This window comes from Mustela lutreola, chromosome 1 (genome assembly GCF_030435805.1).
Source record: "Mustela lutreola isolate mMusLut2 chromosome 1, mMusLut2.pri, whole genome shotgun sequence".
Taxonomy (NCBI): domain Eukaryota; kingdom Metazoa; phylum Chordata; class Mammalia; order Carnivora; family Mustelidae; genus Mustela; species Mustela lutreola.
Window position 1 is genome coordinate 140,389,180 of NC_081290.1, and position 16,889 is coordinate 140,406,068.

The 16,889-nt window shown below is 41.8% G+C and overlaps 1 protein-coding gene across 9 annotated transcripts in view; it reads right to left on the bottom strand.

The window, feature by feature from the left end:
• Positions 1–16,889, bottom strand: part of TRIM2 (tripartite motif containing 2) — a 113,521-nt gene that overhangs the window by 48,141 nt on the left and 48,491 nt on the right. For 5 of the 9 annotated variants that reach the window (XM_059175244.1, XM_059175230.1, XM_059175280.1 and 2 more), the window contains exons 2-3: positions 6,487–6,671; positions 2,630–2,867 (exon numbers count right to left, since the gene is read on the bottom strand). In XM_059175244.1, coding sequence (XP_059031227.1) covers positions 2,630–2,867; positions 6,487–6,671 — 423 coding nt within the window. Of the gene's footprint in view, positions 1–2,629; positions 2,868–6,486; positions 6,672–15,282; positions 15,543–16,889 lie in introns of those variants that run through there. The other 4 variants (XM_059175239.1, XM_059175275.1, XM_059175270.1 and 1 more) reach the window with 3 other exon arrangements.

Consider the following 16,889-nt stretch of genomic DNA (forward strand, 5'->3'; position numbering starts at 1 on the left):
CTGCATTGGGCTCCCTGCTCCAAGGGAAGTCTGCTTCTCCCTCTCCCACTCCCCCTGCTTGTGTTCCTTCTCTCTCTCTCTGTCAAATAAATAAATAAATAAATCTTTAAAAAAAATACTCAAACTAATTGAAAACATCTTTTAAAGTTCCTTTTACAAAACCTACATAGTAATTCTCCCTTGGAGAACATTGCATAGAAAACCACGGTTATTGACAGCCTAATGTGCTTTCAATTAAATAATGAAAGATATGGAATCCTCAATGTCTCTCTTATTTTGGCTACCTAAAAGCTCAGGATTTTATTGCTTCCTGGTCTAGATTTTACGATGTGTCAATCAGCTTCGGGACTTAAAACTGTTCAAACTTCAGTTTCTTGGTCTATAAAATGGAGGTAACTAAAAAGAAATAGACAAGACAACCAGATAAATAAATAAATAAAATGAAGGTATCTAATACCTACTTTGCAGAGTGGTGTGCACAAAGTCAAGCATGGTATCTGGCGCATTCATTCAACAAATATGTACCGACTGACTTCTAAGAGACTGAATTCACAAATGGATAAAGGCCAGATCATATATAAAAATAGAACCCTAACCCATGTGCTGTCCAGGAAAGCAACCCCTTTACCTTCAATAAACAAGCCAGGAAGCCAGCCTGCTACTTCCTACAGAATACTATCTCTACTAACAATCCAAAAAGCTAAGCAATAACATCTGTGACAGTTGGCCCCAAATGGCTAGGAATGGATTATGGAGAGCTTCTGTAAATTTGTCCCCACTTCCACTTAATATTAACCAGAGAAAACCAAATATATACCCCTAGCCAGTCACATGCAATGCCCCACTTCTAGTTAGCCTGCCTCCAGCTTCCCCATGCCAACAGAGTCCAGTCAGAGCAACCCTAAAGCCTTCCCTTTTGTTTCCTGTAGAGCTTTCCCATTCCTCTGCCTGCCTTTGAGTCTCTGCCAAAACATAAGCGGCTGACTCTTTGCTATAGCAAGTTCAGAATACATGGCCTCTGTTTATTTCTATATTTCCATGTATAAGACACTGTGCTTAGTGCTAGGAATATAATGGTGAACATGGTCCCTGCCCTTCTCGAGTTCACTTTCTTTTTTTTCTTTTTTCAAGATTTTAATTATTTATTTGACACAGAGAGAGAGAGAGAGTGAGTGACAGTGCAGGTGGAGAAGAGAGGGAGAAGCAGGCTCCCCACTGAGCAGGGAGCCCAATGCAGGACTCAATCCCAGGACCCTGACATCATGACCCGAGCGGAAAGCAGGCACCTAACTGACTGAGCCACCCAGGTGCCCCTGGAGTTCACTTTCTAAAAGTAACACCAGTGGATCAACTGGCCAGCAAACACACAGATGTAGGCAAGCAGAACCCAGTGAATGGCATGAAGGAAATCAAGAAAGTGATGTAAGGCCCAGGAACTGGGTGTCAGAGGTGGTCTGCCTCAGACAGGCAGTTAGAGAAGACTGCTCTGTGTGGAAGAAATTGGAGCTGAATTATGAAGGATGAGAGTGAGCTAGCCACATAGAGAGGGAACATGGAGCACTGTAGGCAGAAGGCTTAGAGAACAGTCAAGCCCCAGGGTGAGAAACTACTTGGCAAGTTCTAGGCTGGTGAGACTGGGGTGTAGTGGGCAGAGAGAGTGGTATGAAACGAAGTAAATAAGTAATAGTTATGGCTAATAATTATTGCTCTGCTCTAACAATAATAATTGATAGCTTGCTTGATAGTGATTTTATTATCTCTAGGCCTTCTATTATAAGCAGTTTCTAATACTTTTGCAGTGGCCATGATAAAGAAAAAAAGGAATAAAGTCATTGATAAGAAATAATTTCAATAGCTAACATTTATCAAGAGCTTACTACGACGCTTTCTGTGCCTTAAACATCTAATTCTCCAAGTAATCCCACACAGTAAATACTATTACTACTTCTTTTTTGCAGATGAAGATGTGAGTCACAGAATTTAATAAACCTGGCAGAGCTGACACCGGGAAGAAGTTGAAGAGCAGAATTTGAACCAGGCAATCAGAATCCAAAGCCAGTGCTTAGGCAATGCAGTCTCTTCAAGGGGCTGAGCTATTGTGAATCAGTGATTTGATGGTACACATGGGTCCTCCTAGGTTTCTAATAGTTATGCTTGCTACTAGCAGGAAATATGTTTGAAATTCATCTATAACCTATTATCAAGGATTCACACGTCTTCAGATTCTATGTATTATGAAGGATTAGGGCTTCATGGAGCATGGGAAACATTTCCCTCATAAGAAAAAGAAAGAACTCTAATTAACATTTTAATCATCATTCTCAATTTGGAGAATTTATCTATTATTGAGTCTTTATCCATAATTTACTCTACAGATGTTTATGTGGGTCTAAGAATACCCACTTTGCAAATATGGGTCTGTCTCCTGGGTGCTATTAGACCCAACGAAGACTGATTTTATTATTTACATGCATTTGATCAGAGCACATTAGCAGGCAAAACAGTCTGAGCTTTGCGAAGAATACCTTTTAACTGCCCATTTCCGGGATGGAGTTCTGAGCGCCTAACCTCTGACTGCCTGAAGACAACCCAGCTGGAAGCCAGGCCATGCCCCCATGCACTCACTTACATTCCCATCGTGGTTTGGGCAAGAGAGAGGCTTTCCCGCAGCCACGGCGGTGACTGTCTCCAGGATGGAGGACTCCTCAGCGTCGTTGCCCGGCGTTCGCTGCAGCACGTCCATCAGGTTCGTGATGAAGAAGTTGTTCTGGAGCGCGGCCACCCCCTTCTCGGGCAGGATGGAGGTCTGGCGGCACACGGGGCAGGAGAGGGTGAGGCTGTGGGCGGGAATGTAGTTCTGCAGGCACCTGTCACGGGGGCAAAAGCAGGGGGACTGTCAGCACAAGGGGCTCATGGGCTAGAACGGGACCACCTCCTTTCACGGGTAGCACACATATCCTCTGCACCTGTATGGGCTCCTTTGTAGAAATTCCCACTTGAGTCTCCTTTTCTAGGAAAATAGGATTTCCGGAACCAACTCCCATGGGCGCTGTCAGCTGATGGGATTAGTGATGAAGCTCAAGGAGAAGCATAATATCATTGACTCTGGTGGTGTTCCATGGAGCTTCGCCATGCTCAAGCAGCACTGGCCTCTCCAGGGAGTTTGGAGGGAAGTGCAGAATCTCAGGTCCTACTCCGGGTCTGCTTGAATCAGCTCCCCGGGGGGCTTTATGCACAATGAAAGGTTGGGAAGCACTGTTGAAGAATATCCAGTGTCGTGTTCACAGACTTGTGGACTTTTACAATGGGGAGAAATGGGTCAAAATTTTCCATTGGTGTTGAAATGTTTTTTATGTACAAATGCATAAGCAGATCTCAGATGTTAAAAACATATCCTGAGGGGTGCCTGGGTGGCTCGGTTGGTTAAGTGACTGCCTTCTGCTCAGGTCATGATCTTAGAGTCCCAGGATCGCGTCCTGCATCAGGCTCCCTGCTCAGCGGGGAGTCTGCTTCTCCTCTGACCTCTCCCCTCTCATGCTCTCTCTCACTCTCTCAAATAAATAAATAAATAATCTTAAAAAAAAAAAGAAAAGAAAAGAAAGAAAGAAAAGAAAACCATATCCCGGGGAAAATACTGTGTTTGAAGCAGGGATAGGACACCCAGAGACACATCAACATGATCTTTTCTCGCCTCTACTTAACAGGCAATTGATTAACTCAGTCATATAATTAGCAAGATGCATTGTTAATAATGACTTACATATGTGTTGCTCACTAGATTCAAAGTACTTGCAATAACCCCATGGAGTAGGTACTTTAGACACATGAAGGAACACAGGCAGAGGGAAGAGAAGTCGCTCTCAGAACTCCAGTGGAAAAGGGCACTGGGCAAACCCAGTGCAAATCCAGACAACCGGGCATTAGAACCTACGGTCTCCATAACTACTATGCACAGTGTTTCCCTGTTGCTCCACCAAGTGGAATTTGAAAACCTCTGATCTAGTCTCATTCCTCTTACTATGGACATAAGGAAACTGACATCAAGAAGGTTAATTGACTTTCCTGTGTCCCAGAAGTAGCTATCTCTGAATCAATACCAGAAACAAAACAGCTTTTGCTAAGGTCACTGAGAGCATCTACATCCAGACAATAGACATTTTTTACTCCTTTCTCAGTAGCACTCATCAGACTTGACCCACTGCCTCCCAGCTATTCTCTTTTGAAACTTTATCTTCCCTTGTTTGTGACAATTCACGTACTTGGTTCTCCGATGTGCTCTGTCTTTTCTGCTGAGCCAGTCTGTGTGTGTCTCCCAGGGACATCATATCCACATGCATGGCCATACGTACAACACTCCCATATTTCTATTTCTTCCACAGATGTCTCCTCTGAGCCCCTGATCTCTACACCAACAGCTTTCTTGGAATTTCCCCTTAGACGTCTCAAAGGTCCTAAAACTTGGTATGTCCAAACCCAAAGCTATGTTCTACCCCCAAATCAGGTCCTCTTCTCTCCAATGAGCAGTATCTCCATCCATTCATCTAGGCAAAGCAGGTACTGGGAGCCGTGCTGAAAACAGTCATTTCCTTAATGTCCATTTTCCACATCCAACCCACCACTGAAGGCTGGAAATGCCTAAATACCTTCCAATGTTTCCAGTTCTTGTTATCTGATTTACACATCCTTTCCTGGGTTTTCGGAATAGCTCTGTACACTATCATGCACCCTCAAATCTTCTAACCTTTCTCCATATTGCAACCATAGTGACCTTCTCAAAACTCATTCCGCATATTACATAGGGACTTGTGATAGGATCTTGAAAATCTCCACCACCAGCCATCAGATGGAGGAACCGAAGTGGATGGGGCTAGACCCAACCAAGAGGGCTGGGGGTAGACCCAGGATAGCCCAGAAGTGTTGCTTCTTCTTCTTCTTCCTCTTTTTTTTTTTTTTTTTTAAAGATTTTATTTATTTATTTATCAGAGAGAGAGAGAGCATGAGCACACACAAGCAGGCAGAGGCCGAGAGAGAAGCAGGCTCCCTGCGGAGCAGGGAGCCCGATGTGGGACTCAATCCCAGGACCCTGGGGTCATAGCCTGAGCCGAAGGCAGCGGCTTAACCGACTGAGCCACCCAGGCGTTCCAGAAGTGTTGCTTCTTACCTCTCAGAGCAAGTAAATGGGAGTCAAACAACTGCCTGGCTGGGCACTGAGCAAGGGCAGCTCATTCAAGCTCAGACTGAGTAGCCCTCAGTGCTGTATAGAAAGAGGCCAACTGCTGCACATCAAATAATGATCATACCAACATAAGCCCAGACATTTAGCTGGTGTTCATGTTTTAGATACACCCATTAAGTGGGGAAAAATCACTCTCCATTTAGTCATTTTGGAATATGAATTACAACGTACATACATCAAAGTATAAAATGAATAAAGTAAAAGGTGCTAGTGCCCTAAATAACACCATTAAAACAAACAAAACTCTGCACACACACATACACACACCCCAAAATAACCCTCTAAAAAGCAAACAGACAAAACCCCACAATGACCAGTAACAAATCCACCTTCTCCCTCTATCCATGGCCTGGAAGGTATGGTTATTCTGTTGCAACTGACATCTTCCAAAGTAAACCACCTTTAACAAATGTATATGAAATTGATGGCAAATGTAATTAGCAGTGATTTAAAGCCATTGGAAATGCCAATTTCCTCTTCTATAATAAGAATTAAACATTTTAATTATGTCTGTTTAATAATAATAGAAAATGTATTTAACAAGATGCTATAAACCTAATTACCATATTTGTTTTTAAGGAAAAAAAATACAACCTTATTACCTACAAACTTTATATGCTTAATTGCTTACATGCTAAGTTAAATAAGAAGGTAAAGATGTATTTTGATAACTGATTAACTCAATGGAAAAAACTATTCAAGAAGGATAAAGAAATGTGTTTTCATACATAGCAAATTGCATATTCAGGTAATTTACAATTATTTCATACACACAGTCTTTTCTTCATCTGAAACATCCTATGTTCCTTAGTATACATCTTCTGAAGTATTTTGAGAGGAAGCACTCCCTTTTAACTAACTCCTCAATACCTAGATATCTTACTGATGTGTTCTTTGGAAGGAAATAACGGATTTTTAACTGGCCCTCACCAAAGATCCTCTGTGAGGGAACTGTGGTCAGCAAAAATTGTTTGACAAAGAACAAAGGAAAAATCTTAAATTTTAAAATATTTAATGCTCCAAGTCCTGGGGAGATGAATCTGTAGCTACTGGATTGCTTTCTCTCACTTATAATGATTTAAAATAGAATAAATTATTGGCAATCCATGATTATGTTTCTAGATGTCTATCATAAGCACAAAAGACTTACTGTGCCCCCAGGTAAAAGGAGACTTCTGGAAAGAACCCTTTAGTGGGTTGTAAGAGATCGATCTGTGAACCTCTCTTCTCTGGGGACAAAGGAGGCTTACCTCTCGCAGAAAGTGTGCAGACAGGGGAGAACCTTGGGATTCTTGTACCGTTCCAGGCATATACTGCAGATCAGAAACTGCTTGTCAATCTGGCGCACCACAGGACTTGGGATGTTGGTGGCTTCACTGGCCATCCTAGACCACTGACATGGGAGGCCGGCTGTCTTTGACCCTGCACGCTGCTGCTGTCAGACAGGAAAGATACATAATAACTTGTAAGTACGCATTAATCACTGGTCCATTTCCTACAGGCGTTGTGCTATGAATACAGGAGAAGTCCATGCCGGTGACCTCAAAATGACCATAACCAACCCTCAATGCCTGTTGATTTTGTAAATCAGTAAAATGGCCACATGCTCACCATGCAAACGAAACAAATTAGAAGAAGTGTGTTGTCTAAAGAGGCATGTTTGCCAGGTTTCAAAGCAGACACAGTTGAGGGGATAAATATTTATATAGCTCTGCCGGTTCATGTCTTCATTCATGACTATATTTGACTATATGCCTACAGTCTTATTAAAATATAGTCTGTGAGGCGCCTGGGTGGCTCAGTTGATTAAGCGGCTGCCTTCGGCTCAGGTCATGATCCCAGGCTCCTGGGATGGAGCCCAACGTAGATCTCCTTGCTCAGTGGGGAGCCTGGTTCTCCCCTGCCCGCCACCCTCCCTGCTTGTGCTTGCTCTCTCCTTCTGTGTGTGTGTGTGTGTGTGTGTGTGTGTGTGTGAAATAAATAAATAAAACCTTGTATATATATTCTGTATTAGGGAAACCTGGGTGGCTTAGTCCTGTAAGCATTTACCTTTGGCTCAGGTCGTATCTTGGGATCCAGCCCCACTTGGATTCCCACATCAGGCTACCTGCTAAGCAGGGAACCTGCTTCTCCCTTTCCCTCTGCCTGCCCTTCCCCTTGCTTGTGCTTGCTCGCTCTCCTACTCTCCCTGATAAATAAATAAATAAAATGTTAAAAAATATATGGTCTATATTAAATAGTATTAGTCTCATTAAGATAAAATGTTTTCCCGACTATTGTGCTTGGAGAGGATCAAAATGTCACTCCGGAATACGCCATCTTGACATAAGGATTATTTTGTGCTGAGCGATTGGAAATCAGGAGACATGGTGGGAACATGATGGGGCGGCCGGAGGGGTTGCCAGGAGAGGGAAAGGGGGTGTGGGTACTCTGCCTCTCCCATCTTCCCCAAAACAGAGCATAGACTCCCCATTTGTAAAGGAAGCCCCACTCTCGCAAACGAAAAAGAGGAGACTTAATCATCCCGAGAGATAGCACGGGAGGGGAGTCTGTGTAACAAACCTTACTAAACACCCTTATGTACCATACATTTCCTGGTCACTATCCCACAATGTACTGCTCCTAAACCCCCCTTCCCTTTGTCTGGCCACTTCTCCACAATTTGTCATCCTTTGTTAAAATAGTACATAAGCTCCCAGGTCAATCTGCCTCTTTGGGTTTTCACTTCCTTTCTGTGAAGCCCGCATGCATGTAACACTTTAAAATATTAAATTAATAAACATCCATAGTATACAGTATGTATACTATTTTGGAAAAACAAACTACCAATAAAATGTGTACACCTTTTTCTCCTGATAGTCTTTTTGTCAGTTTAATTCACAGGCTTCAGTGATAGAATTTAAGTGTGGTCTGGACCCTATGTTTAAAGCTGGGCAATCCATCAAATCACATTTACAGAATCAACAATTCTACATTTTTTAATGGAAACTCTTTTCAAACGCGAATGATAGTTCCTTCTCCCCACCAAATCACCAAATTTTTAAAAAGCATGTCAACTTTTATTAAGAAAATTCTACTATTTATATGTATTTGAGTATAATTACATATGCGACACATCCATTTTCAACTCTATGTTTCTAGATAAGCTCATTAAAGAGCATGATTAATAAACAGATAGAACCTTGTGAAAGCACCTGCTATACAAGAGTGTCACGTTCAAGTAGAACTCTCTGCATTTGTTAAAACACTGTGTGACATATCTAATTAGCCCGCATTATCTGCTAGCTCTTTCATAAACTTTCTCCCCAAAGAACTAGCATAGAGAATGATATTCATTGATTGGATTAAATGTGGCTTATCTCTTAGGAGCTCAAAATGTTGCACATCATCTGCTTTTCTTTAACCACATCCCTGTGACATCAGAATAGGGAAGGGAGGGCGCCTGGGTGACTCGGACATTAAACGTCTGCCTTTTGCTCAGGTCATGATCCTGGGGTCTTGAGATAGAGCCCCACATCAGGCTCCCTGCTCAGAGGGAAGCCTACCCCACCCTTTCCCACTTCCCCTTCTTGTGTTCTCTCGCTCTCTCTCTCTCTCTCTCTGTGTGTCTCTGTCAAATAAGTAAATAAAAATCTTAAAAAAAAATAGGAAAGGGAAGGAATGGATTTGTCTGTTTTTAAGATAAGGAAACCCAAGCTGAGGGTTTAAATGACTTGCCCAAGGTCATCCAGTAAAATCAGTGAATCCAGAAGCTCAGATTTCAAGTCTTATGCCTTATCTGATACCTAATCTTAAACAAGTTTAACACTTTCCAGTACGGGGTGTGTGTGTGTGTGTGTGTGTGTGTGTGTGTGAGAGAGAGAGAGAGAGAGATAAAAATTATGGGGTGCTCACTGCAGTAGCACTAAAATTGGAATGATACAGAAGATTGGCTTGATTGGCCTGAGCAAGGATTGGCCTGAGCAAGGATGATGCCCAAATTTGTGAAATATTTCACATTAAAAAAAAAAAAAAAAAAGCATATGAACTTTTCAGTTAAAATCAATTAAAAATAATTTTAATTTTAATAGCTTTTGAAAAGTTTCATATCGCCCTTTGAGTTTCATATTGCCCTTTGAAATAATCAGTCATGCTGAGTATTGAAAAAAGAGAGAACACATCATATTGGTTTTAGTCTTTTTTTAATCTTAGAATTTTAGAGTTTCGGCAAGGAAAAAAAAAAAACATTTGTTTTAATCAGATGATATATGTCGGCTAAATGACATTTCTATCCTCAACACTGAAATAAAAACATTTCATTCTAATTTTTATCCTAATTTTATGATCATTATTGTAGTGGGTGAGAGTAAGTCCTTGTTAGTATTGCTAATTTATATGGTAAATTAAGTTTAGTCCTGAACACTGATTTAAAATCATGACAATACTACTGATCTGTCACAAGTGACTTGTTGAAGACATCTGGATTTGCAGGACTCTCAGAATCAACACCAAAGCTTTCCAAACCCCAAAGAGTCCCCAAACTGAGACTTTGCCAGGGTAATGATCATTCCCCGAGTATAACTGGATACCCGCAACAGAAAGCCACTTTGACTGCTCCTAAAGGAATAATGTGCTGAGGAAAATGGAGGCACAGAATGTGCCAATAAGCACCGTGGGAAGCTCTCCATCAGTCTGAATACACCACAAGGAATACACATACAATGTATGACAGCCTTTAATCACAGAGTTTGGGCCCTACCAGTTTCTGGTCGTTTTGATTAGAAAAGCAATAAATAGTTGTCTAGATTCTCGGCTCTTCTCCTTTCCCCCATGTTGGTCTCTGAAGTGTCAGAGATCCTTCTTACTCACAAGGCCAGCAGAAATAAGCACGTGATAGAGAGATCAGAACACTAAATGACTCTTTTCTTGGAGGCTCGCAAAATCAGTTTCTGGAGGGGCGCACCCCAAATTTACCACGGATGGACTTCTGTCTCTCAAGGAACCTGAGTCCTTTTGGATGTAGGAACTAGCACCTCACATACTGACAAAAGGCCAATAGAAAAGAAGTAGCAGAGGAGGGGAGGCAAGCCGAGCCATTTTTAAACTATATAAACAGCCCACATAGTGTGCTGTTGACATTAACCAGCCATGAGAGCTCTCCCTGAGTGGGGAGACTGGCTGAGTTTCCTTGTCAGGGGAAAACCAACAGCAATACTGCTTACAGCCCCTCCCCCCCATCCCCTGGAACTTGCTACCTCCTGTCCTTGCTCTGTGTCTCTCTGTAGCTCTGGTCACTTTCCGCTATAGTACGTAATATGCTTATCTGGCGCAGTGGCTCCTCCTCGTCTCCAGGATGTAAGATTCACGAAGGCAGGGATTTTTGTCTGATTGCTCACTGCAGAAGTCCCAGCACCTAGAACTGTTCCTGGAACGTGACAGACACTCCTTTCTTTGAAGGAACTGAACAAGTCAAGTGTCCCATGGGAATGGACTCAGTCCCAGTAGCAGAAAAGAGTGGCATGAGCTGACTTACACGACAAAGAGCGTGGTTGTCACCAGTCACGTGAATGTTTTCATTTGACATCAGACATTACCTGCCTTCCCGGGTGATCATCTAATCTCTAGCAAGATAAGCCATCAGCCGGAGGGTAAATAGTCAGGGACATACCTTAACACACTCACAAATGCAGAAAAGAAATTGAGAACCACTGAGGACACCTCCGCAAGGAAATACAAAATCTAAGGTTGACACATAAATTCCTCATTAGTGGGGTGTGCCAACCCAACAGCTTTTGAGGGCAACGGCAATGCAATGGGCGTGTAACAGAATCCTGGGGCATAGAAAAACCCCATCTCTGCATTTCTTGCTTCATGTCATCTCTGGTTTTTTTCCTGGCACACGTTCTCAAATCTCCTAGAACTTGATGGAAACTACAACCAAGTGGAAAAGCAGAACTTGAGAGGATGGGAGGAAACAAAAGCAAAATGCCTGTGTCCATAATTCTAGGGTTGAGACCACAATTCCCACCCCAGATTATACCATTTAGATCAGAAAATGATCCCAATGTTTTATTGCTGACACCAAAGTGAGGAAGAGCAGGAAGGGAGGGTGGAAGACCAAGGACCATCTGAAAGCCCTCGTCTTGAGAAGGGGAGAGAGTTGGTGACAACTTGTTGGCTGGGCTCGGAAACATGGTTGGGAAATAGGTCAAGATTCCTTTAGAAAATAAAGGTTGAACATGTGATTTGCGGGTAGGAGGCAGCATATTTGATTATATGCCATCGTAAAGGCCTTGGATTCCATTTCTATTTAATTTTATGCCATTTGTGGGTGACTGCTTCTCTTTGTCGCCACTTAGCCGGCTTTACCTATTAGCAATGTTACATTTTTGCTATTCTTGGACCAATGACGATGGTGCAGACACACTAAAATCAGCTTCCCAAGAAGTTAAAAATCTGACGGTGGATTTATAGAAAGAAAATCTCAAACTATTAGGATTATCTGTAACTCACAATGTTCTATCTTTTACCTGCCAGGACAGGCAGTACCTAGAACTCAAAGCACAGGTGAAAACAAGATTAGAGAAACAAGTATTCTTAGATTTCAAAATTTATGAACATATTATTATTCACCTGCAACTGAATTTGCATTGTTACAGAGGACTTGACTAGAAGAAAGAAAGGAGGACAATCTTCAGTGAAATTAAAACAGGGTGACCTATTTCTAGTTAAATCAAGTATCTATCCCAAATGGGCCACTTTGTAAATTAGAAGGCCAGATGCAATATCTTTTCTGATAGTATGTGCATAACATGTGTGTCTGGGGATAAGTGGGTGTATATTCAGGAGGCCTTCTGCTTTAACTTCCGTCTCCCCGCAAGGCGGTGCCCGAGCTTTCCAAGGGTTCCTCTTGTTTCCAGGATCAGATGTATGACAGCTTCCTCAGGTTGCTGGGTCTTACCATAGGGAAGCTGAATTTTGCCAAGTCCCCAACTTGTCTTTAGGAGATTTATACCTATTTCCTCCACCTCTTAGTATAGGTAACTGTTTCCCATTGCCTCCTTCATAGAAGTCCTCACCTTTTGCAACACCATGAAGTCAGTTCTTAAGATCTGCTTTGGGTTTTCTAAGTTGCAGAAGGAGGGATCTGTGTGATGGAGTGTTAAGTGGTCGAGCTAATTGACATTCATTTTACAGGGCCCTGGGACAGTCAAGACAGTGGGATCTCCTCTCTCCTTGCCACGCCTCCTCCCTTGCTCGCCTTTGGGACTACAAGGAGGCTGCATATTCTGGGACCACAAAAGAGGCAGAGGACGGACAAGGCTCTAAACTCTGGGAGTTGGGTGAGGTTAGCAAGAACGGGAAGAGAAATGTATTCCACATCAGAACCTCACAAGGCATAGTCCCACACAACAGCAAACCCCCTTTTGCCCCTGGTGGATAGGAAGTACATTATTTAATTCTATTGCTGATTAGAATAAATGTTTACCTTAATACGTTTTCAAGAAGAATAAAAAGCACTTAATGGAGAAATGGAGGCGACTGCAAACATGAGGGCAGGCGAGGGTAAAGTAAAAGAGAGTAGAAAGACTAGCACGCAGATAGCAGTAATAAAGCTATCCTCCATGGTGCACTTTGAATAATTACACTGGGCTCATTTTTACCTCAGTCTCCGGTTTAATCCAAGCCTCCACATTCGAGGAAGAAACCTGATCTGATCATTTCAGATAATCCTCACAATAATAATATTCAGAGAACTCCAATAGCCAACCCCATTATAGAACAAATTCTGTTCTGACACTAAAACCCTTACATAAGTAATAAAGGGCACAGATGGCATCAGACATTTAAAAAAAAAAAGCGATCACAGGTGTGTGCAAATTATAATTATGCCACAATTAGAAGTAATTCAGTCACATTTTTTAAACAAAAGAAGGAACTATGAGAGTAAATAATTTGGCAGCAAATTTTTTAAAGTTTGAAAGTATTTCTCTTCAATAATACATACAAATATTTTGTTAAAATCTTAGTTTTAATCAAGAGATAAGGAAGACAAGCACAAGGGAGTCTTAAAGATTAAACCTAGGTTAAATTTTTTTAAATTGCTACATAGTTATAATTTCTTTGACTTTAAGGAGATAGAAGAATCTATCTTTAAGTCAAAGAAATTATAACTATGTAGCAATTAATCATAAGTAGCAATTAATTCATAAGTCTGGAGAAATTAATGTCTCCAATATCCAAATGAAGTACATTTTCAATTCTTAGTAAGACAAAGAATGAATATTTTTATGTATTTCATAAGCAACAAAATCCACGAAGCTTTTATCATATAAGTTAAAAAAATAAGTCCTCTCAGGATTATAATATTAACTATGGTGAAAAATATGTTTGATTTTACTCTCCATTTTTAAAATATGTGGAACATATATCATGCATTCACACTTCTTGAAATAAGCACATTCTATCAGAGAACGTTTGTAGATTCAGTCCTATTTTAACCTTTCCAATGCAAATCACTTGGGTCTTTCTAGGAGAAAACTGGAAAGAAATACTTAGAGGTTTAGGAAAGGCCACTACTCATGTCTTTGTAACAAAAACCTGCTTTCACAGCACACATGAAACTTCTCATTGTGTGCTTGCTCGGGAGGGGCGTGCATTATTTAACATTACAGAGGGTTAGGACCTATGCTGCTAAAGCATGTGCCCGAAAATAATGAAAGGCACCAAAAAATAGGTTCACACTAAGCAGAACTGAATCCTAGTACTTAAGAAATCATTTTAAGAATCTGGACAAACAATGCCTCTCCTTACGTATTCTAATCTAAAAAAAAATAATAATAATAAACAAAACCATTAACAATTTATTCACAAGGAATAAAACCACAGTAATCCGATTGAAGCCAAAGAAACAAACTAATAATTTTTAAAATGCTTCATTCTGAATCTAGGTCTGCTCCTTAAAGCAGTGACATTGAATCTACCTTAAGACAGAAATATCATTTTACCTTTTGGTGCAGAAATCTGCTTATTAACATTCAGTATTTAGCTTAAAATAAATAACCTTTCTACTTGCTTTCCTACCCTCCCAAAATAAGGAATAATGACAGGGTGGGGCACACTGGTAGAGAAAGCTGTCAGAAAAATCATATCCAGTGTTTCAGGAAGCAAACCTACGGTTCAGACAGAGGATTTCTTTTTTTCTCCTGTGTAAAGCTACCATTGAACTCCACCCAGATTTGAGTCTACTTCAGCAGCAGGAAAAATGTCAAAAACACACACACAAAAAAAAACCAAAACAAAAACAAATCATCTTCTGCATATTTGCTGAACATCAATGGCATTCAGAATTCAGAGGGTCAGAGCCATGCATTATGAATGAATGGGTTTCCAATGGTAACTGCCCTCAACCCCAGAGTTCTCCGACAGAGGGACCGGGTGGGGGAAGGGTCGAATCTCACATTTTCCTCCCCCCTGGAGTATGGAGGAAGGAATCCTGTAACTAAAAAATTTCATCCCCATCTTCCCACCCAACAGAGAAATGCTAGGGATTGGGGGAGGGGGGGATTTTCTATTTAAAATAAGCTGAATACACATTAAAATGGAAGACAAGTAATAAAAATCTAATCAGATCACACTAGGAACTTGAGAAGAAAATCTTGCACGACTTTCTCCCTGTTCTCAATTTGGTGCCTTTGTTTAAGCAGAGTGGTCTCCCTCTGTCTGATAGTTACAGAGCATGCAGCATCGCCGAGACAGAAGGGCGGGGGAAAAAAAAGAAAGAAAAAAAGAAAGAAGGGAAAGAAAGAAAAAGAAAAGGAGGGGGAGGGGGAAAAAACAGGATAGAGAGAGCAGGAGAAATCAGTTATCCACCTGGCAATATACTCAGCCATCGGAACATTTAGGACCTACCCATTTCTGCAGACAGACTAATCAACGAGGCAAAGAATTAAATCCTCCCAAAGCCTGTCGCGGCAGCTCCGCGGCCATCCACAAGAACAATGCACCTTCTGCTAACCTCCCAAGTTTGGAAGCACCATGCAAAGAGACTGGTTAAAATTCCCTACCACGCAGTGCAGCCATCATCAGAAGCCCGGCATATCTTCTGCTCTATGGAGTGATGTGCCAGCTGATGAACAGAACAGAGGAGAAGAAAAATGGAGGAAAAGAGAGAAGGCTCAGGGAAGTCGGCAGGAATGTTTCTGGGTCATTAACAAGTGGGAGACCCCTTTCGGTCTTGAAACCAATCAATCTTTCTCTTACAGGACATCTTTTTCTCACTCAGCGTCTGTTGAAAAGACTGCAGCAAACCAAGCAAGGGATTGTGGGATAGGGATGCAGCAGCGAGCTGCAGTGAGATTCGCGGGTGGCTGGCTTTCCCCTCTGAGTCAGCAGTCAGCTGTTTCCACGCTCTCGCGCTGGGCCGCCCAGGTCCATCGCCCAGCATGGGGCTGCACGACGAACCCCGGGAGAGGCACCCCCACACGTTTGCCGGCGCCACGCAGCAAGGACAGGCACCCGAGTTGCCAATCAAAGAGGGGTCGCCGATGAGCAAAAAGGGGGGTGCATCGAGAACGTATTCTAGAAGGAAAACCAGGTAAATGAGGCCTCAGTTCCAATTTAGAGGTGTGTTTTGGGAGTGTGTGCGAACACATGCTTACTTCCCTGAGTTAGGAGAAACGCATCATCTGTTTCCTCCGGCTTTAAGTAGCTTGAAACACAAATGGAAATGGATAGAAATGCAATACAGCCCCGTTCAACAAGCATCTACTATCTTTTCCCCTCTTGGTATGTACCCAGAAACGGGTCTATAAAATACAGTTCCCCAACATGGAATAATGCAAATGGCATTCTTCTGCTTTTTGTGGTTCTAATCATTTGACAAAAATCATGCGGTGCATTCATTTGCTTCAGGGGGTAAACAGAACCGGTTGTTTTGCTGTTGATGGGAAGGTTTTTCAGTTAAGCGTTGAGAAACTTGACAAACCTTACATACATACATAACTTGCTTTCCTAGCAGGTGACTGAACTTATTTTTTAGAAGGTTTTACTAAAATAAAAATGATAAAGTAGCCATATAAAAACAATTAGATCCTCATATAACAAGTAATACTTTAGAATTTAAAAAGCTTACGTATCGGAATGGAACTTAACAATAGTTCCATTTTCTAGAGGAATGGAAGCAGGGAACTATATTGTATTCTATACGTTGCTTAGTTACTAGCTTAAAAGTGGACACTCAACATTTTATCTAATAATAAAATCACTGGGGCGCCTGGGTGGCTCAGTTTATTAAGCGTCTGCCTTTGGCTCAGGAAATAATCCCAGGGTTCTAGCATTGCGCCTGGTGTAGGGCTCCCTGCTCAGCGGAGAGTCTGCTTCTTCCTCTCCCTCTGGCCCTCCCCCTGTTTGTGCTCTCTCTCTCAAGTAAATAAAATCTTTAAAAAATAGTAATAATAAAATTGTTAATTCTCATATTTGATTACATTAATATTCATCACATTCTTTCCATGCAGTCAGGCACTGCATTGAGCCCTGTGATGGGGCAGTCAGCTCTGCAGAGCAGTTACAGTTTCCCTCCAGGGAGCAGGTCATAGAGAATCCAGTGAAATCGACAGACCCAGGACATGCCAATTTTGCCATGCTATTTCAGATGGTACCCAGTTCTCAAAAG